General features: G+C 38.2%; 1 protein-coding gene across 4 annotated transcripts in view; it reads left to right on the plus strand.

The window, feature by feature from the left end:
* The window catches only part of atg10 (ATG10 autophagy related 10 homolog (S. cerevisiae)), a 38,670-nt gene that overhangs the window by 8,704 nt on the left and 6,378 nt on the right, over positions 1-23,588 (plus strand). For all 4 annotated transcript variants that reach the window (XM_067434127.1, XM_067434125.1, XM_067434124.1 and 1 more), the window contains 3 exons: positions 1,024-1,146; positions 12,954-13,086; positions 13,484-13,581. In XM_067434127.1, coding sequence (XP_067290228.1) covers positions 1,024-1,146; positions 12,954-13,086; positions 13,484-13,581 — 354 coding nt within the window. The remainder of the gene's footprint in view (positions 1-1,023; positions 1,147-12,953; positions 13,087-13,483; positions 13,582-23,588) is intronic.

A 23,588-nucleotide genomic window follows, 5' to 3' on the forward strand; every position in this document is an offset into this window, starting at 1 on the left:
TGGAAGCGGTTAACCAATCAGAACGTACTATGCTTTTTTTGAAGGAGGCGGACTGGACCTAAAAATAGTGTTATTGACAGACTAGGAAAAGGAAACGTTCATGCCTATTTCTAGTATCCCCCCAAAAAACAAAATCAAGATTTTGTAAATGGCATAGTATGGCCTCTTTAAAAAGTGCATTAAAACGTAGTGCTACCATGCTAAAAATTCTACCATGTTGTGAAAATGAATGTCCATAGACATTTTGTTTATAAATGTACAAGATTTTAGTGTTTTAAAATTTTAGATTTTAGATGTCAGGTTTAGTCTAGAGATTTTAAGGGAAATTGACAAAGTGTATGAAAGGTCATGAACTGGATTTTTTAAATTACTTTGTTTCCTGAAGTGCACTTATAATGTTAATATGATTTTTAAATTTAAAAAAATCACAATTTAAAAGTAAATTATGTTTTTGTATGTTTGTATGATGCATTAACAGTACTGAATGATTTTGAGACATAGAAAATCTGTCTGGACTTGAATAATTTCATATCAGAAATCACTGATCTCAGATCAGGCATCAGAATAAACATTGTAACTTTTTTTGCAATCATATATTTTTACTCCTATTAATCAACTTTTTGCTTGCACTATTTGAGTTTAATTGGCCCTGCAGTGTGAAAAATGTAATCTATAAAAACATGAATATAAAATATTTATATATATATAATAAAAATTATTTAAATATACATTAAGTATATACATGGGAATATTTCTTAAATATATAAATGAATGAGTGTGTATTTATATTTACACAATAATTATACATAGCAGCACACACACATATTATGTAGACATGAACTTTAATATTTTGGATGTGATTAATCGATTGGGAGGACTATTTTATTAATAAATTTTTTTGGCTGAAATATGTCCCAGGTACAGTATGTTCATTACAGGTTTCTTGAAATTCATTAGGTGTTTTTTTGACATACCAGTGTTTTATGGTAATCTGGTGTTGGTTGTGACTTGACTTTGTTCCAGGGCTCTGATGAAGGCTTCATGAAGAAGACTGTTCTCATCCCTGTAAAATCAAGCGTGTTGCACAAACAACATGAAGGTGTAATGCAGGCTGAAAACATGGACCTTCCGACAGATGACATTCAGGTAAGACAAGTATCACTATTACTATTGCTCATACTTAGGATTAGTGATCTGAAAAACCCCTAACACTAAGTACTGACCTTCAACAAGTAAGTCATTTCATTTGACCCATTTTGGTCATATGAGCGTACTGTCTCTGAACTGGTGGTGGTTCTTGGGTGGAATGAGTCCGTATATAATTGCTCACAAAATGGGCCACCAAAAACGAAGACTGACCTAAGTGTTTCCCCGCATACTGAATCAATTACCTGAAGGAAACACTTTAACTAAATCCTTGCTGTATAACAGTGCCAGGTTTAGTTTTGGAAAAACATGCTAATGTTGGCATACTCTTTTATGTGACTGTAAAGATGTTTATGCTCTTTTGTCCATCCGGGTGTTTCACACACACCATCGTTTAGCTTTGTCTGCACGCTGCATGCGTTTCCATTTGGGGAAAAAATGGTTGTGAGTGTCATCTTTAAACTTTTAAGAGTAAGCTTGATTTTTTTTAAACAATCTTTGAAGTTAGTATCAGCAAAATATTTTGATTTGTATGCCAGTCTAAATGATCCCCTCCAAAATGGGGGTTGTGCCTCGTGGCTGATTTTTTTCTTTACCTCCACTCTCAGCCCATTTCATTAGTAAACCCTTCCGGCTGATTGCAAATGACTCGACTTCTTGCATATTTACATTCAGCTCACACACACTAGGGAAGACTCGACACCGTCTCCTTTCATGAAGGAGATTTTGCCATATTTCATTGCCATTGGAGAAAGCAGTTTTTATGAAGTAAATGATCATAATGCAATCCATCCGGTATTCTGTGGTTATGGCTGGTCAGTCACACTAATTATTTAATGATATTCTCTATTATATCTAACAGTATTTGTTCTGAAATAGCATTTCTTTACTCAGAGTAACTATCATCTGCAAAGGTAGCCAAATTGCTTAGTTTAGGAAACATAAATGGTGAAATGAAAAACTCCTTAAAATCACTGTGATTATTCACAAAGTTTATTTTATATTTAATGAGTCAAAATCTGCTAAGGGGTACTAATTAAATGTAACAAATCATGTAAAATATACCATATTTTATTGGAAAATTAAGCTTTTAATCAATAGAGAAGATAGCATTTAAAGTACATTTGATAAAAATCACCTGTCAAGTTTATAATATGCATTATATATAAGAGTCCTATACTCAAATGAGCATATGTTGGTCAAACTGGGCGACTGCAGGGACATATCTCCAGATCACACGTTTAGCACTACATCTATTGTCAAAATGATGGGGGAAAAGATCATTCAACAATAGAAAAGCAGTCATCTGGTAATGTGGGTTGTCCAGGAAATCCATGACTCACTGGACCTCTGCTTCTTGTAAATACTACCATGTATTGTACACGTGTTATATGATGTTGTGATATTCAAAAACTGATGGATCGTAAGGTATTTATGTAGTAGCCGGCAAGTCAGTGAAGTGATGCCCATCCATCCATCCATCCATCCATCCATCCATCCATCCATCCATCCATCCAATGTCCATCCATGTTATCCAATTTCATAAACAAAATCACAAAAGGAAATATAATAATTATTACATATATTGTGCCTTTATCGTGACTTTTAAGCACATTTCTCTGCACATGCTCATTACTGTAATGCAAAAAGAAATGTTAAAATAATTTAATTGTAAAAAGTTTATGTATTAGTAGTGGGCTATGTGTTGTAAATTTTATGTATAGAAAACAACTTGACAGTAAAATGTGCCAATGCATTTGTAATAAGAATTATAAAGGGAAATGAGCTTAAATCTCAAATATACGAATCTACATCTTGCTAGTACTAAAAATAAGCTTTGTTTTTATTATTATTTTAAATATTTTAATTTTTTACACTAAAGGTTCTTTTTTGGCATCAAGTGGTTCCGTGAAGAATCTTTAACATCCACAGAACCTTTTCATTTCACCAAAATGCTCTTCACACTGAGAAAAATAAGGTTCTTTTTTAGAACTGTTCACGGAATGTTCTGTAACATCCTGTAACACCCTTTTGGAACCTTTATTTTAAGAGTGTATGCTAGATTCATCTATCGCTGATAAATTACCTATATGCCGAAGCAAAAAGACCAGCATTCTCTATAGTGATACCAACTCAACATCAGCACCTCCTTTGTTCAGTCCCCAACATTCTGAAGTCTAATGTGCAGTCGTGCCACAGCGCACGTCACCTGACATGCCCTGCATAAAGGAACATTTAGAAAACTTGACCTTGGTAAAGACTGTTCGGCAGCAAGCAGTAGCTTGTAGGCTACAAGAAAGGAAGAAAAAAAAAAATCCAGAAAGATCTGTGGAAGATTAGGGTAACAGGACTGCTTTTTTTTCTTTTTTTTTGTGGCATCCTGTTTTGAGTGGTGGAATTCTTTTAGGGAGTGAATAAATGCCTCACTCAACAAAAATCTATCAGGGTTAACCCTTTCAGTGCCACACACCTGATTTCTGTGGAGCTATGCTCAATGTTACTCTTTGTCTACTATGAGCACCTGTACATGAAGCGGCCAATAAACAAGAATAATCGTCCTTCAGTATGTTTGCTTCCCTCTCTCTCTCTCTCTCTCTCTCTCTCTCTCTCTCTCTCTCTCTCTCTCTCTCTCTCTCTCTCTCTCTCTCTCTCTCTCTCTCTCTCTCTCTCTCTCTCTCTCTCTCTCTCTCTCTCTCTCAAAGTGTGTGTATATACAATACATACATTCATTGATGAATAAAAGGCATATATTTAAAATATAAATCTTTTGTAAAAATTTTGTAACCATTCAAGAGTTTTTTTCTTTCTTTTTTTGAAAGAGATTAATACTTTTATTCAGCAAGGATGTGTTAAATATATACAAAGTGATTTATTATAAAATAATTATATTGTTAGAAATTATATATTATATAAAAAATGTATTTGTATTTAGAACAAATGCTGTACTTTTTAACTTTTTATTCATCAATGAATACTGAAAAATGTATCACAGGTCCGAAAAAATATTAAGCAGCACAACAGTTTCCAACATTGATAATAAATCAGCTTATTAGAATGATTTCTGACGGATAATGTGACGCATGATTAATGGCGTAATCTTAATTTCAAATACTTCTTTGCAGCTGTATCATACAAATAAATAATAAAAAAAATCATACATGGTGAATTCTATATTTATTTATTTTTAGATTATGTCTCTCACAGTGGACATGCACCTACGATGACAATTTCAGACCCCTCCATTATTTCTAAGTGGGAGAACTTGCAAAATAGGGTGTTCAAATACTTATTTTCCTCACTGTGTGTGTGTGTGTGTGTGTGTGTGTGTGTGTGTGTGTGTGTGTGTGTGTGTGTGTGTGTGTGTGTATATGTATGTATGTATATATATATATATATATATATATATATATATATATATATATATATATATATATATATATATATATATATATATTATATAATATTCAATATTATATATTCAATATATAATATTGAACCGTTCGGTACGGCATTCACGGTTCAATACACGCTGGTGAATTGTGTTTTTTTTTCTTTCGGTTTTGTATTTAATTAATTATTTCCAATTCTCTCTGTTTGAAATATTTCTCTCAGTTTATTTCGCCTCTTTTTGAGTGTGCCTGTGAGTCTACACGTTGATATGAGCAAATATCCAATCATATCAACTAAAGTTAGTTAGGGGGTGTTTAGCAGCGTTTTAAAGCCTTGCCAGTTAAAGATTTAATTCGCGTGCTTATGCACTGTTTTGCATTGAGTGCCCGCACTAAACGTCTGTCAAACACATGTGATTACTGGACAGTCTTACTGCGCTTATACTGTCAAATATACACAAGGTTAACATATTAAGACAGTCGGTTATGTCTAAAGTGAAATTAAAATAATCGCGTGCGTCTATATACGAGATGTGAGCTGGTCTTCAACCCTTGTCCTTAAAGGGACCGTTCACCTCTAAAATGATGTTGATAAAAAAATTAAAAAAAGATCTTTAATACAGCTTTTAAACAATGTTGTATATTGAAGACTGTGTGGTTTTAATTTTAGCCTACATTTATTAATTCAATTTCATACTTAAATGTTACTGTACATCTTATATTACATACTGTAAATTTTTATGTATAATAATTTAATATTGTACAATACACTTGTGTACACTTGTGTACAAGGTTTTTTTTAAGTAAAGTTTTAAGTTTAAGTAAGGGTTTTCAAGTCTTTTAAATAAAAAAAGAAAGAGTATTGTAATAACATTTTCTCCTTAAAGGGGGGGTGAAACACTCAGTTTCAGTCAGTGTCATGTCAATCTTGAGTACCTATAGAGTAGCATTGCATCCTGCATATCTCCGAAAAGTCTTTATTTTTTTAATAATTATATAAGAAAGATGCGCTGTTCCGAGTCTTTCCGAAAAAAGCCGAGCGGGTGGGGGCGTGTCGTGTGAGCGGAGCTAAATAATGACGTGTGCTCGCTGCTGCTATGTTGAGTCGAGTGCGTCGTAAAGCTGTGTCAACAGCGGGAAAAAAACTTTATTCAAAATAAAAATATGGCTTTTAATCAGATACAGCCATACATCTATGATCCGGAATCAGACCCAGAGGCTGCAGTTGAACAGGAGCAGCAGCAAAAACGACTAGAGCAGGACGTCTGTATGTGGTACAAGTTATACACTAACTATATAATATGCTTAGCGGCTTGTGTTATTTACATATTTATACTTGAATTATATCGTCGTATTTTTGTCTTTGAAGGTGTACATGTGGGAAGTGCAGTTGTGCACGTGTGTTTGTGTGTTTACGCGTGGTTTGTGTAGACAGTAAGCGGACTAAAAAAAACACAGACATTTGAAGCAGACTCACCCTTCTAACGTTGGGACTGCTCCATCCTTCAGCATTAGGCGATTGGGAAAATCCGGCGTCGAGCTGGGCCTTGTTTATGAAACAGTCGGCACCGAAATGCAGCGAACAGATATAAACATTCGTGCAACTCAGTTGCTGATCCGGAACAGCAAATTCCATCCACTGTTGCCTTAACGCGGGGTTTTTGGCGAATCTGTGCAGGACTGTCTTGGTCTGGCAACCAAAAACGCACTTTTGGTGACATTGTTATGTGCACATCACCTGTCCAGCATCCTACAAGCCAGCGCTTTGATGGGCATAGCCTGTTACTTTCGCTCTCTCCCTCTCTCTCTCTCACGCGCTTCCGGTAGAATTGTCCGTAAGGCCCATACAAGGAAATTCCGCCCCCATTAACGTCAAAGGGGACGCATGATCTCAAAAAACTTGCCGAAACTTATGACTAACCGGAAGTAGTATTTTTGACAAAGAAATACTCCCATCAAACGTCCACCTTAACTTTTGAAACTTTGTTTAGTATGGGATTCCAAGTCTTTAACAGTGTAAAAAGATCAGTATGCATGAAACAGCATTTCACCCCCCCTTTAAACTTTTTCTGTTCCTGTCGCCTAAGAATAGAATACCAAAAAAAACTGAACCGAACCGAAAAACTGTGGTAAAAAACTTACGTATGTATTGAATTGTGGACTAACGTATTGTTACATCCCTATATGTATGTATGAATGTATGTGTGTGTGTATGTATGTATGTATGTATGTATGTATGTATATGTGTGTGTATGTACAATATACAATATATACGTACTATATTTGCAATTAGCATTGCTTTCTCCCTTTCAGAAAAGACTAATTGAGTCTCGTCCTACCACTAGAGTTTCTTGTAGCTGCTATATTACCACATTTAAGGAGGGAATCTTTATTTGTTCCCCAAGAGATGCACCCAGAAGCAAAAGGTATTTTAATCCTTTAAGTGCGAAGAATGTAAATGGAATTACTAGGATAATTAAACCCGTAATTAGGGCTTATTTAGGTTAATGAAAGAGCCCATCCTTCATCATCCTCTGAAATTACCCAGCCAAACACTTGTATTCAGGTAAGAAAGGGGAATGTCTTTTACTCTGCTATTGCACGTCCAGTATTGATCTTCCTTTTGACAGTGAAAAACGGAGCATGTATAAAGTGTATACCTGAGCTCATGACTCTGTTAGATCCTCTTTAGATGAGGCTATTTACAGCATCTGCTCCAGTATGCCGCACAGCCCTGGTGTGTTTGTGGAGTTGAACAGGTGTCGCCGTTTAGCGATTGCACCGTTACATCTGTACACCTGCTTGAACGTAAACACGGCAGCATTTGAATGACAACAAATGGTGGCGGATGCCAGTTGTTGTTGCTAGAAACATGTTTCAAAGTTAACGCCCCTTTTTATACTTGACCTTTTGAAAATTTTAAGCGTGTTTTGCAGGCGCACGCACACATCAGCTGAACTTTTGTCCTTTATTTGAATTCCAAATGCATTCGAAGAGTCAGTTATGCAAAGGTTGAATGAGAGCTGTGAATATTCGTTTTGCTAAACGAGTTCCTGTCTGAAATTTAATGCGTTTTCTGCTAGAATATCTGAGCTCTCTTTTAACTCATCATATCACGCCTAATTTTACTCTAGGTGAGATATTTTACCTTTCAATGCTGGTACTGTTTGGAAAAAGCATGACATCATTGTTTATTTGGCCTGCCTTCCTTCTTTCCAAACTCTTTTATTCCTGACAGACGTCGGATGTGAAACAGTAGTATTGTGTCTCTCAAGACTGCGCTTGTATGGGAGGGAGCAGATGTTATCAGTGAAGGCATGGATGCGTGAAGAATCCTTAAGCCAGCATTGAACTTGCCAGGGATACAGCCACCGCCTCTGGTGATCCGACTTGTCACTCAGACACTTTTGCTAATTAAACCTGCACATATCAGTGTGGACCGCAAAGGCCATGTGATCGAAATCACATCGTAGTTGCCATTTAGAAGTGCTCAAATATTTTTTTTTATTATATTACAATCAAGCAATAGACTACAAGCTAATAACAAGTAGCTAACTACATGGAGGGGTGAAATATATGTATACACTGATCAGGCATAACTTTGACCACTGACAGGTGAAGGGAATAGCACTGATTATCTCTTTATCACGGCACTTGTTAGTGGCTGTGATATATTATGCAGCAAGTAAACATTTTGTCCTCAAAGTTGATGTGTTAGAAGCAGGAGAAATGGGCAAGCATAAGGATTTGAGAGAATTTGACAAGAGCCAAATTGCGATGGCTAGACGACTGGGTCAGAGCATCTCCAAAACTGCAGCTCTTGTGGGGTGTTCCAGGTCTGCAGTGGTCAGTATCTATCAAAAGTGATCCAAAGAAGGAACAGTGGTGAACCGGCGATAGGGTCATGGGTGGCCAAGGCTCATTGATGTACATGGGGAGCGAAGGCTGACCCGTGTGGTCCGATCAAACAGATGAGCTACTGTAGCTCAGATTGCTCAATAAGTTAATGCTGGTTCTGATAGAAAGGTGTCACAATACACCATGCATCGCAGTTTGTTGCGTATGGGGCTGCATAGCCGCAGACCAGTCAGGGTGCCCATGCTGACCCCTGTCCACCTCCGAAAGTGCCAATGTGACCATCAGAACTGGACCACGGATCAAATGAAGAAGGTGACCCGGTCTGATGAATCATGTTTTCAATCACATGGATGGCCATGTGTGTGTGAGTCGCTTACCTGGGGAACACATGGCACCAGGATGCATTATGGGAAGAAGGCAAGCCCGCGGAGGCAGTGTGATGCTTTTGGCAATGTTCTGCTGAGAAACCTTGGGTCCTGCCATCCATGTTAATGGTACTTTGACTCGTACCACCTACCTAAGCATTGTTGCAGACCATGTCCACTCTTTCATGGAAACGGTATTCCCTGGTGGCTGTGGCGTCTTTCAGCAGGATAATGCGCCTGCCACAAAGCAATTATGGTTCAGGAATGGTTTGAGGAGCACAACAACGAGTTTGAAGTGTTGACTTGGCCTCTAAATTCCCCAGATCTCCATCCAATCGAGCATCTGTGGTGTGTACTGAACAAACAAATCCGATCCAAGGATGCCCCAGCTGGCAACTTAAAGGATCTGCTGCTAACATCTTGGTGCCAGATACCACAGCACACCTTCAGGGGTCTAGTGGAGTCCATGCCTTGACGGGTCAGGGCTGTTTTAGCAGCAAAAGGGGAACCAACGTGTGTGTGTGTGTGTAAAAAGAATGTATATATAATAAACAAGACTTCATATTTGATATTATTATTGTTTTTAAAGTATTATTCAAGGTCAGATTCATTAATGGTAGCTAACTACACCAAAACTATACAAGTGTGCAGTATATTTAAAATATGTAAAATAAAATAAAATACTTATGTATTTATTATTATTAAAGATTGTAATAATAACATTTTATATAAAATAAGTACATTTAAATTAAATAATAAATAAGGATGCAATATCTTTTTTATATTTTTATAATATAACTATTAAAATAATTTTATAATCGGATTATATTATGTATAATTTACACACATACAGACACATAAGACTGAATCAGTGATTCTTTTCTTTTTCAAGTGGTTTATTTACATTGTCTTAACAGCTGTACAATTTGTGATGGCAATGTAGCTTTCTGTTGTTACATCGATACTTGTTTATTACCAGAGAACCTACAGAGTGATGTATTCTGTAATGTCTACAACGTGTAGTTACAGTAAATTAGTTTGCTGCTTTTAGTAGTTACTCCCCAGCTCTGGGGATAGTTGTTAACTCCTCCCTAGTATGACGGCACCCCTTCCTGTTTATCGGTGTTTGTGCAAGTTGCAGCGCTCTAAACCTTTATACCACATTCTGACAGCCAATTAATCACCAGGGGTTGCAGGTCGAGAAGGAGCAAGAAAATCCAGTGTGCACCGCCCAATGAAAGAGAGGTAACCTTGGTAAATAGTCTACACAACATTTGTGCATATGGACCCGCTTGAGGGTCCTGTGCATGATGCCATTAGTCATGTTCCACAACATAAAGGGTGGAACGTACAAACTCCCTCAACATGTCAACAACGTCCTATGAATGAATGATGCAAGAGGAAAACAAAAAGGGAAACATGCTGTTGCCCACTGTTCAGGAGGTCTCATTTTCATCAGTCAAGTTATGGAAAGAAGAATGAAGTCACATGCTGGTCGATGAATCACTCACATATGTCGATGGCTGGGTGGTGTGGATGCGCGTTTGGGTTTGGTATCATGGCTCAGGGTTTATGACAAGTCTGCACATGTACTATTGATCAGATATGCGATATGGCTCCATTCATGACTTCTTGCAGGTGGAAAGTTCCTTTTCTTGTTGAAGATTGAAGCGGTTTAAACAGAATGAGTATTTATGTGGCAAGAATAGTTGTATAAGAATAGTTTGTTCTTCATGTCGTTCCAAACCTGTATGACTGTCTTTTAGAGCGCAGAAGGAGGATAAGGGGAATGTTCTGGCGACGCTTTTCTGTACGCCAAAAATAAACAGAGACGGATAATGTTAAGCTCCAAAAACTGTCAAAAACAGCATAAAGTTGTGGTCAGAATTATTGGCACCCCTGGTAAATATGATCAAAATGGCTGTAAAAAAAAAAAACGGTTCATCCTTTTGATCTTTAATTAAAATATCTTACCTTTCATTGAAGTGAAAGAATTAAAATTGGGGTTGGGGATGGTAGATCACATTATGAAATAAATGTTTTTCTCCAAAACACGTTATTGGCACCCCTAGAGTTTTGAAATATCTCTGAAGTATATTTCCATTATTATTAAAACAATTATCACACCAGGGTCGCTATGAGCATGAAATTGTCTAGCTATGACTTCGTTTCACATGAGTATAAATATGAGGATACACAAAGGCTAGATTCCCTTAATCATTCATCAGAATGAGTAAAAGCAAAGAATATAGTTCTGATGTGCAGAAAAGAGCTTCAAAAAATAGAAAGTGGCTGTAAGAAAACAGCTAAAGCATTGAAAATCCCCATTCCCACCATCAGGACAATTATTAAGAAGTTCCTATCAACTAAAGATGTCATGAATCTGCCTGGAAGAGGACGTGTGTCTATACCGTACTAATGCACCGTGAGGAGGAGAGCTTGACTCCACAAGGATCACATATGGAGAATCGCAGAGATTAGTCTTGGGGTCAGAAAGCCTTTTAAAAAATATATCAACCACATGTTGTTTGGGAGAGTTTCAAAAAAATATTCCTCTCATCCATAATCAAACTCAGTTGTCAGACACGACTGGAATTTCAAACAGGACCTGGTTTTATGGTCAGATGAAACTAAAAAAAGAGCTTATTGGCAGCTGTAACACCAGATATGTTGCTATTGGAAGAAGGAGGCGGGAACTGGCAAAGACCTGGTCCTCTCTTGTCCTTCACTGTTGTCGCTCCTCCTTTTATGCCTCAAAAGCTCCTCCGTGAGATACGAGACCGGTGCGGTGCGCAGCTGGCACTCATCATCAATCACGCCACCGGCCTCGTGTCGTCCTCTCACAGCCCTCGACATCGGACTGCTTGCCACAGCAGTAAACACACCAGATGATTTTAGTGCTAACAGGGATACAAAAAAAAGTGTCAAATGGCCATGGTTAAATATACTGCTGGATCTTTAATGACGTGGGCCTATTTTTTTGCTGGAGGTCCTGGACATCTTGTTCAGATACATGGCATCATGGACTCTAGCAAATACCAGCAGATAAAAAATCGAAACCTGACATCCTCAGCTAGAAATCTTATAATGGGCTGTGGTTGGATCTTCAGGACAGTGATCCAAAACAAACATCAACACACAAATGTGTCACTGAGCACAAAATGAAGCTTCTGCCATGAACCCCTGACCCCTGACCTGAGCTCTCTAGAGAATGAGTGGAGTGAACTGAAGAGAAGAAGCACCAACATGGATCTGGGAATCTGAAGGATCTGGAGAGATTCTGTATGAAGGAATTATCTCTTGTCAGGTGTTCTCCAAACTGGCAATAATCAGGCATCATAGGAGAAGACTGTAAATGGATGTTGCAAAAAGTATTTATTAAAGGGGTGCCAATAATTATGACCAACGTGTTATGGAGAAATGTGTTTATTTCATAATGTGACCCCAAACCCCCTCCTCTCCACCCAATTCTTTTACAATTTTTTTTAATGGAAGATCAAAAGGATAAACTGAGCAGATTTATTTTTACAGCCTTCTTTGATAATTTTCACAAGGCAGGGCCAATAATTATGACCACAATTCATCCAGCCGGCAGTTTGATTGACAGGCGATCTGATCACAATCCGTCGAATCCGCCTTTTTTGTCCGACAAATCAGTCAAGAGTTCTTAGATTAACGTCGATGGAACTTAAAAACAGTCTTTGCGAACAGTCAATTGTAAATCATTTTAATACGCTGATATCGTGCTCAAGAAACATTTCTTATTATTAGCAATGTTAAAAAACTAATTGTGCTGCTTGGTATTTTTGCCAAGAAAACTGAAAAAAAGAAATTCTGGGTTCTTTGATGAATAAAAAGTTCAGAAGAACAGCATTTATTTGAAGCTCTGTGTAGGACAATGAGAAGTGTGAACATTCTAATAAACTTATTTTGTGTTCCAAGGACTGAAATAATTAAATTAAATAAAAGTTTGGAATGGCAAGAGAAAGTAAATGATTACAGAATATTAATTTTTGAGTGAACTTATCATTGAACTAAGTATGTTGTCTCAAAATTTGAGACTTGATATTCATTTATAGCAATCTAAAGATTTGAAGAAAAAAACCTAAAATTCCCCAGCATTTATGGCTGCATCTATTTAATGGAATGGCATAACTATCTCACTTTCTATCCATTTCTCTGTCTTGTTTTCTAGGCAAACGTTGAGGATGAAACGGCTGGAGTTCAGGCAGTATGTGAAATTCATGCTGTGCTGCGCTATGAATACCACGTTCTGTATTCTTGCAGTTATCAGATCCCTGTCCTCTATTTCAGAGCCTCCACGTTAGGTATACGACATTCTCTCTCTCTCTCTCTCTCTGCATTTCTATCATTAAACTGCAAAGTCTTGTTTATATGCTGTCTGCTTTCCTTATCAGTGTGTGTATTTCAGAACCCTCTGTGTTCTGCTTTCTCAAACTCTGGTTTTATGTGCGCTGAAAAAACAGACTCAACATTTACACTGAGATCCCATCTCGACAGGAGTGTTTTGAGTTTTGAGAAAGCAGGCAGAACGGTGACTTGCGTCTCTGCTCAACAAAGTTTGACTTTGTGCTGTAAATAAATGAATGTCACCATGTAAACATTTCTGAAGCTGTTATTGAGCAAGTTATGCACATGCAACCATTTTAAAGTGATCGCTTATAAGGACTGTAATCAGATTAGAAAACACTATTCTCATTACAGATGGGAGTCCCCTCTCTCTTGAGGAGGTGTGGAGCAATGTTCATCCGAACTATAGACAGAGACTACAGCAGGGACCCTGGGACACACTCACCCAACAGGTAGTGTGTGTTTGTCTGTGTGTGTGACATCATTAGTGTACTGAATTTGTTGTCTCTCTCTCTCTCTCTCTCTCTCTCTCTCTCTCTCTCTCGCTCTCTCGCTCTCTCGCTCTCTCGCTCTCTCTCTTGCAAGATATCAGCAAAAATATCTGTATTTTCTTTCTCATATTTAAATCTTGTGATATACTTAGGCAATATTAAAGTTGTAACAAGCACAATATCACACAAGTTTTTTTTTCTGAATAGCACTCCGTTCATTATCGGAACACAAATGAAGATATTTGTGTTGAAATCCGATGGCTCAGAAAGGCCTCCATTGACACGAAAGTCATTTCCACTCTCAAGACCCATAAAAGGTAGCCTAGAAATCTAGACGCACCATAGGGGCAGCAAATCTAATCTGCCGCGAGTGTCGTCTAGCAACTCTGAATACACTTCTGAGCTGTAAACGCCAAACTCTGGTCGGGCCAATCACATCGTGTATAGAGTCGGTGGGCGGGGCTTAACATAATGACGGCCGAGTTGCGCTTGCGTGCTTCTAGTAAACACTGAAGCTGGCGAACGGCGGTCTTTCAAATCAGCTTTGACCGCGACTCTGGAAGACTTGGAGATGAGCTTTTCTCTGAGAAAAGAACAAAGAACGGCACTGAAGTCATTCTTAAAAAGGGAAGATGTGTTCGGAGTTTTGCCGACCGGATACGGAAAAAGTTTAATCTATCAACTAGCTGTGCTTCACCTTCGTTGCTCTGGTTGGTTGTAGCGCTATCCTATCGCGTGCAGAGGGAGTTTGAAAGACAACCGTTTATCCCGCCCCTCGGATTGAGCCCTGTCAATGGTGAGTTTCCAGACCAAACATCTTGATGTGGGTCTGGCTTGTCAGACTACATAAAAGGCTCTAAAGACGGCGTTACAAAGTCCATCTCACTACAGTGGCTCTACAATCATTTTATGAAGCAACGCAAATTGTTTTTTTGTGGAAAAAAAACCTAAATAACAACTTATATAGTGACCTATTTCAAAACACTGCTTCCTGAAGCCTCAGAGCTTTATGAATCAGCATATCAATTCATGATTCAGACCGCGTGTCAAACCGCCAAACTGCTGAAATCACTTGACTTTGGCGATTCGATACACTGATTCATAGCGGTTCGAAGCTTCACGAAGCGGTGTTTTGAAATCGGCCATCCCTATACAAGTCGTTATTTAGTTTTTTTAATGAAGGATTATTAATAAAGTATTTATTAGGTAGTGTTAGGGGCAGGTGTAAGGGTAAAATGTCCCAATAACGTGGCATCCATTTAATAATTTTAATAAATATAATAATTTACATTCGGTTATTATTGCATCCTGTTAATGTACAACAAAACTGGGGAGAAAATAGTATCTGCAACTATTTATAAGTATACATAGCATCTAACAACTATTTGCACTTATTGCAAAGAGTGTAAATAGAAGTTTCACTATTTGCATTGTGTTAATAGCATCTATTGCTAAGAAAATATGCTACTTTCACGTAAGCCTAGTTCAGACTGCACGATTTTCAAACACGTCGGGTCACTGCTCTTTTCACACTGCATGACTATCTAGGCTATCATTTAGTCACTGCTGTTTTCACACTGACCGATGGTTTGACGACAGAGGGGTTCACACTGACTGAACAAGAGGAAGAATCGCCCGACAACTCTCTCTCTTCGGTGCGCAAACTACGTTTCCCAACTATATGTGCGATGTGACAAGTAAACAACGCGAGATCACACGTGCGTCAGACCGGAGTTCTCGCGCTAGACTTAGAATTGTTATTAAAAATGATAAACTGCACAAAGTTTGCTTCAAACTGTATGTGCGCTGATTTGTGGAGAAAAAGAAAAAAGATTATGGCGGAAGAAATTGTTGGAGAGACGGAGAGAGCCAGGATTGTGTTCTGCAAAGACAGTTTGAGGTAAATAAACAATTTTGTAATGTGCTCCTGCTGCGGCTGGATGTGCAAATGTTTGGCCTTTGTTTCTGTTTGATAGAATTGTAAATATATCCATTAAAATACTGATATTCTACTCTATAACTCCTCCCTGAACCTCCCGCTGCCTTGTATCTCACTCTCTCATTGGCTGTCGGTGTAATTTTCAGTCAGAACGCAGTTCACACAGAGTTTCAATCACCGATAGGTCCAGATATTTAGCATGCCAAATATCTCACCGGCGTCTGCGATTCTCTCTGATCGCGTCTTCGATTATTCACACTGCGTGATTCTAACTCCCGTGCACGAGCACCAATTTGCCTATGATCTCGGGCATTTGTCTGCGATTCGCAAAGCGTGATAGGGACAAGCTTTGTCCCGGGTGGGTGACATCACTAACCCTTCAATTTACATAAACCCCGCCCCCAGGAACATGCAACAAAGGCCATTTTGAAACAAGGAAGAGTTGTTGTAGTAGAGCACATTTAGGAGTCTGCTCAAGCTATCGCATTTATAGATTATGATGACAGAATATGCTAATCAATGATTTAAAGATAGTTAACTCCACATCAGCTTCATAAATTCATCAACTAACCATTGAGAAACATCCTGTTGAATTCTACATGTTGTCACTTCTGAACACAAATGGCTGAACAGTTTCTGACATTTTCAGTGTGTTTTTGCGTGAGGTAATCAGAGCTGCTAATTCGAGCTCTTGAAGCTCTGCCCTTTTCTAAGGTAAAGTGACAATTTAAACATGCTATAAAAAAAATATTTTCAGCTAAAACTTCACATACCACAGGGACTTATTTAGCATCTTGGGGAATGCAAAATAATTATATTCATAAGCATTATATGATCCCTTTTATTCCAGAATGAATCAGTCATTTGAATGAATCAAATTACTTAATGACTCACTGACTTGCTCATTTAACCATTTACCGCCAAATACTGGCAGTTTTAGTTTCTTATTTAGAGTATCACTTCATTAAAAATAATAATACATTTATAATTTGGTGATAGTTTACCCCAAAATTATGTTATGCTCTTTACAAAGTCTTGATTTAGTTTTTGAGATGTACTAGAATAGTTTTCATGCTCAAAAAACACATTTAAGATTGCACCGGGTAACTTTTCAACCTTCATACTTTATTTTCAAGACTCTTGTGATGATGCATCGACTTACAATAGGTTGAATGACACGTCTGCCATAGCCTGACAGGGTCTGTATCATTTTTAATCGTACTTTTAAACTTCGGGTTTCGGGTAGTAACCCGAGAACAAAAAAAACTACAAAATTCGACTGCTTTATGGCATATATGGCTTATACAAGTTTGGTTGGGGCTACATTCTTGCAAGTAAATACATAAGACGTACAAAATCATATTTTAGGATACCTAACATGTCTGTGATATTTTTTTATTTGTCATGCCTCAAGCTATAATGCAAATAGATTTTTCAAATTTGCTGATTCATCCATGGTAGCTTGATATTATATTATTGACGATATATGGTTATTACCTACCACTCAAACATTGAATTGAAGTATCATAGATTCTGTAAAACGGAACCAATAGACTAGGCTACTATAATGACGCTGGCTTGTAAACATGAGCATCGTGATCATTTGGCGTTTGAAAAAAATAAAACCCTTGAAATGATATTCATATGACATGCTGAAACATATGCCACTGTACCTGGGATGAAGACGTTTCACACGCGACGCTAGCAGAACACCTGCATGTGAACTCCTCCTGCAGTGTTCAGGGCTATCATGGTTGTCATGTCAACAAATGCACGCGCGCATCCCCTGATGTAGGATGACAGAGTTTACGACAGTAGTAGAGGAAAATACTGTTTCCCAACTGTAGGGGGACCCTGAGAGCAAAACCTACCTGGTGCTGCTTTAATTTTCACATGTTTTACATTATTACCTCTCTCCCCAGTCTGGGTCAAGCGTGTCATTTTCAATGAGGCACCTCCTTCCGAAATACGAAATTTGCTGTGATTGGTTAACTAGCCCAGTGTGTTGGGATGGCCACCACTTAGTGTGTGTTCAGGAAATGTCACACCCCTAACCATAACCGCAAGCTCTACTCAAATGTAAATATTAAGAATGGTGTCAATTTCAAACCAATTTCAAGCTTGATTCAGATTTAAGAATGTTACAGATACAATGTAATATACGATTTAATGATACTTGTCAGAAAACTATGGTAATACAAACAATAATCAATCACAAAACCGTGGTTAATTTTCCTAAGGTGAACAGTCTTACAAAAAGCGAGAGCTTACAAAAGCCTGTTGCGATCTCATCACATATGTTCCGATGTAAAAGCACAGTTAGGAAGGTCAGGTGAATTTTGGAAAGGGAGTGGAAAAACAACAGCGTCTCTTCATCAGCGTCCTACAACACTGTCTTCTCTAACGCAGCTCAGCCAGGCCTCTTCCCCTTTTTTGCATATTCCGTGGGCGGGGATTATTTAAATTAGTAACATTTTGACTTCAAATGATCCAGAAAAAACTTTCAGTCCAAATGAGACGTCCGTTTTAGTTCTTGGAAAGTGTATTCTGTTGTGACATTCTGATAGTACTTCAACTCGGCGCAGTAAAAAGTCCCGGCTGAAACATCCTTCCTCACATCTCCTCACATTGACAAAAATGAGAGAGTGAGGGGGAGATGTGAGGGAGGATGTTTCAGCCGGGACTTTTTACTGTGCCGAGCCGAAGTACTCTCAGAAGTGCTATTTCGTCATACATTATAGTTCTCCTTTTTAATCCGCTTAGAAAAGCGTCACGTTTTATTTTGTCACCATACTTGATCGTTCAACTATTCGTGTAACTGTATTTAAATAGGGAAAAGATGGAGGTGTTTGGTACTTTTAACTTGATCTCTGTTTGGTACCATAGTGAATGAACTGGACTTAGTGGGCTAAGCTAAATGCTATCAGATCGTCACTGCGTGTCAGAGAGATTAAGTGCACGCACTGAGACGAGAGAGGGATGTATCAACTTGTCTTAGTTAAGGGAATAACATGGAGTGGACTTTGAGCTTTGTAAACTTACAGATCTTTTTTATGCTCAAACAGCAACAATACACACTAACTGAAGTTGAAAATGTGAAAAAGCATAATGGAACCCTTTTAAAAAGGCCTTTTGAATAATGTTAGCAACCAAACTGCTTTGGTCTGTAAATATTTATCTGTAAATACCAATGCAGATTCAGCTTCTGGGGGAAAAACTGGCCCTTGTAGCCTATAAATTTATGTGAAATAAATTACGTGTTGAATTGAATATAATATATATATATATATATATTTTTTTTTTTTTTTTTTTTATATTTTATACTTTTCTCATTTAACATAATAATGACTTTGAATTATATTTTGGGGGTAATTTGATGTGTGATTTAATTTGCGACATGATGTAATTAATTTGATACATTTTTATTACACCGACATATTATTTTAAAATAACTAAACGATTTTTAAAGTTTCAGTTGCTAGTGGAAAAACGTTGCGCATCAAAATCTACAGTGTAAACGCACCCTACTATAACTGTGATTGGTCGGTTTACATGATGTTCTGTTACTGTCTTAGTGGGCGGTTCTTGGCTATAATATGCTGCGATACGGATCCAACTGACAGCTGGCATTCCCTCCTCTTAGATCTCCGGGATCGTATGGAAACACTGTTGTTTAGTGCTGCTTGCCTTAGGCTGTGAGGGATGCAGATTTATCCCAGGCGTCATTACAGGGAGATGGTGAATGGATGGAGTGAGTGTAAAAATAGATGCAGAAAAAGGCTGATTAGAAGCAGTGGAGGATATTACAGGATAGGGACCGCAGTAAAAGCAGAGGGAGAGATTTAGGAAGGGTTGAGGGTCTTGAGGTTCTCGGGTAGATGGAACACTGCCGCATCTGACGCAGGTAAACATGAGTGACTCACATCAAGGCCTTACGAGCAGTGACGCCAATGGACTCTCTCTCTCTCTTTATCTCTCGCTCTGTCTCCTGCTTTTCTCTCTGCACTGTCTGTTTTTGCCCTCTTATATCTCTCGTTCTCCTCTTTATCTCCCCAATTTTCTTAAACCCAAATCACTTTCTTAGCATAACCAATAATGGCGGTAGCAAAGTAGATTAGGAGAACGCAGAACACTTCTCTCTTGAGGACCCAATAAGGCCTCAAAAAATAATGGTCAGTGAACAGAGTGTGAACGTGCCATACTCTAAAAATAATGGTCTTTGGTCTTCCATGGAAATGGATTAGTGCGGTTCATTTGAATAAGTGTGAACAGCAGGGCTGGACTGGTAATCTGGCATACCGGCCATTTGCCCGGTGGGCCGACGCACTTTGGGGCCGGTGTATTGTTTAAAAAAAAAAAAAAAAAAGATTTTTCTTTATTTTATTTTTTTTGTACCACTGACAGCATGCAGCGACAGCGGCCCATTGGTTTGTCTTCTGAATTGACAAGCCGAAGCAAGAGAGACCTCCCCTCCATATTAGGCGCTTTTTTCTACTTATTTATGTATTATTTGAGCGCATGGAAGTGCAAGAGGCGAATATCCGCACAGCGCAGCCGCTGACGAACGTACGCTGCGTTTAAATGCTGCTCTGTGAACGGCACTTTGACTTGTTTGTGTGTATTGCCGTTTTCCACTTTACCTCGTTATGAAAAGGCTGGCGGCTGTTTTCAGCTGATTCACCACAGAACTGCAATGTTTCCATATCATACGATTGTATAAAACAAAATGTTTCACTTTACCACAACCACAACTTAGGCTACTCTGCAGCTACTAACAGCGAAGAAATATGATGCTTTGGAAGAAACATTTATAAAAAATGTTGCTATATTACATAAATTAATATTGCAGAATTTAAATCACTTTTATAGAGGCTGTTTTCGTATTTTGTACAGGTGTTTTTACATTTTTTTTTACTTACAAATATAATAGTTTATTATATATGTTTTATATAGTTTGGGAAACCATATAGCCATAGACTGTAAAAACCTTGCTCCTCATTATATGTTTTTTACCCTGTGACTACCATGATCTTACATTTAAATGAAACTGGCCTACAGTTTAACTATACTCTATAAAACAGCTTCAAGTCTGGATCCCATGAATTAAGGACAAAGCTTTTTTTCCTCTTTAAAAGTTTTATTAACTTTTTTTAATAAATTTAATTAAATGTAATATCCTCATGAAAGATAGATATCAGTGTCTTACTTAAATGATGTGTTAACTCTTGAAAAATATGATTGTTCAACCCAAAAATGTGATCGTTTACTCCCCCTAATGTCATTCCAAACCTAAATAAATTTATTTCTGTGAAGCATAAAATAAAATAATTTGAGTCTGTTTTTTTGTTCATACAATATTCAAATGGTAGCCTAACCAAAATGGCTTGGTTGCCAACATTCTTCAAAACATCTTATTTTGTGTTTCACAGAAGTCATACAGGTTTGAAATGACACGAGAGTGAGTAAATGAGGACAGCATTTAAAAGAAGTAAATTTACTGCATCCTAACTCAAAATCATCAGTGCTTTACTGTCAAGGGCATTTCTGTGTGACAAAAAAAGCAATATTACGTTTATCTGCATTTGCAGCAAATTCGATAATATCTATCATTATTTGTCCTTGTCCTAGTTTTATTTATATACGCCAATTTAAGGCCCCAACCCCAGCAAAAACATTCCTGGCGAACTCATGGGCCGGATGTGCCGGGTATGCCAGAGCCGAATTTTAGCCCCAGTCCAGCCCTGGTGAACACTGTTATCTGAACCCTGGTGCGCACCAAAGAAGTGGACCGAGATTGCTGACATGATGGGTCTTGGTCACCTTCCAAACAAACTCTGGTGCGGTTCGACTGAAATATGAAGCAAACACGGACCAAAGACATGTAAACGAACCATTAACGGGTGTCACAAGATGCGACCCTCAAAAGGACATAATGCTCAAGCATACCTTTTTTTTCTCGTCATAGTCACTGTTGCCCTGTTCAGTTCGGTACAAGCATCAGAACCACATCTCCTTGCAGCAGATCTTCACTTGTGTGTGTGACAGAGGGATTCCTGCTGCTGTTTTGACTCCTTTACACATTTTATAAACTCTTCACGAGTTCTCAACTGGTCAAAATACCATAATTTGTAGCATCGCACATACAACGAGCGCATTTAGCCCAGCACACACCATTGTTTTGGATGTTTGGTAAGTTCTGTCTTGAAATATATGTCATAAAATCCGACCAATCAGGTTGTGAACATATCCCTATGCCTTTAGGTTCAGTATCTTTAGGTTTAGTGTTAAAATGCCAATGTGAACACTAAGCGGACATAGACCAGGATTTTATTTAATTAAATTTTTTGGGGGTCCACACCAGATAAACCAGTTGTAAACACACCCTAAAAAGTTCTTTGGAGATCCAAAAATGGTTGCCTTTATTAGCATCTATGGTTCCATGAAGAACCTTAAACATGCATGGAACCTTTCAATGGCATAACTGGTTCTTTGCAGTGGGGAAGGGTTCTTTAGATTATTAAATGTTCTTTTTAAAGGTGCATTATGCAACTTTCCGTCCACTGAAGCGCGCCTATTCTAAACAAAGGCGTAGTTTGATGACGCCAAGTGTGAGCGCAGTATCTTGGGACATGTGGTCTTCACCTCACAGCCGGTGGGACTCGGGCAGAAATCATGTTGATGGATGCGGTTATTAACGTTACTTTAGTGTAAAGCAGAGCAGGACCGAGTGTTGTGGAGCTGAGCACGGCTGCTGGAGCGATTGTCATACAAACATACAGCTAGCGAGTACCGGGACTTTTATTATGACGGGACGGGACACAGTCGCCGGGCGCCCGCACTTCTGCTTTTTCCGGTCATGATTATAAGGTAAAGCAGCTCTGTTTATCATATTAGATACATTTAAGTGTGTTTAAAATTATGTTATGACGTTCCTCTGTGTGTTCGCTCGGCGCTGCTGTGACATGTTCACACTGCTAAGAGAAAAGCGCTTCTGCCCAATAAAACCGAGGGTAACGCAGATATGACGCGATTGACAGGCGACTCCCTCAAACGCTATGCTGACACGTCCCGGTCCTTAGTTAAAATAGCAATTTTCTCACAATTTACAAATAGTTGGAAACATTTGGGATATTGTAAGTACTCAACTGAACAAAATATATAAAACTGGCCTAGTGGTTTTTGGATATTTTACTGCAAAAATACTACATAGTACACCTTTAAGAAACATTAAGAAAAAAAAATAGATTTTAAGAACTAATCACTAAAAGGTCTTTTGGAGAACCACATTATTGTGTTTTATTACCATAAAGGTTCTTGGGGAACCTGAAATTGTTCTTTTATTGCAACCGTTCTTAATTGTGGTCCTGGAGAACCCCTAACACTATACATTTTGAATGTCTATCTTATCTAACATGCATATTTCAGGTCTTGGAGTCAATACTAACAAGCTGATAAGTTAGATCAGTTCAATCAGGTGTGTTTTATCATGAGCACATCTAAAATGTACAGTGCTGGGGTACTCCAGGACCAAGATTGGGCACCACTGTTGTGACATCACTGCAAAAACCTCGTAGGTTCCTCTTAGTTCACCTCTTAGTTCACACTTGTAGTTCAGTTTGCTTGGTTCATTTGGACAGGACCCTAAAAAAAAACTTTCAGTCCTGTCCGATTAGTGTTCAGATTGGCATTTTTATCACCGAACCTAAAGGCATAGGGATACTTTCACAACCTGATTGGTCAGCTTTTCTGACATAGCCTATTTAATTGCCTATTTTGACACGGAACGGAACTTAGTTAACATCCAAAACGATGCTGTTTGCTGGGCTAAATGTGCTTGATGTGTGTGCATAGCCTGCATACGATGGTATTTTGATCAGCTGAGAACTCACGAAGAGCTTATAAAATGTGAAAGGTGTGAAAACAGCAGCAGGAATCCCTCCATCAAAAAAAACCCAAAGATCTGCTGCGAGGAGATACGGTTCTGATACCTGAACTGAACTGAGATGGGCAACATCGCGACTACCGATAT

The sequence above is a fragment of the Pseudorasbora parva genome, chromosome 23, assembly GCF_024679245.1.
Source record: "Pseudorasbora parva isolate DD20220531a chromosome 23, ASM2467924v1, whole genome shotgun sequence".
Lineage (NCBI taxonomy): Eukaryota > Metazoa > Chordata > Actinopteri > Cypriniformes > Gobionidae > Pseudorasbora > Pseudorasbora parva.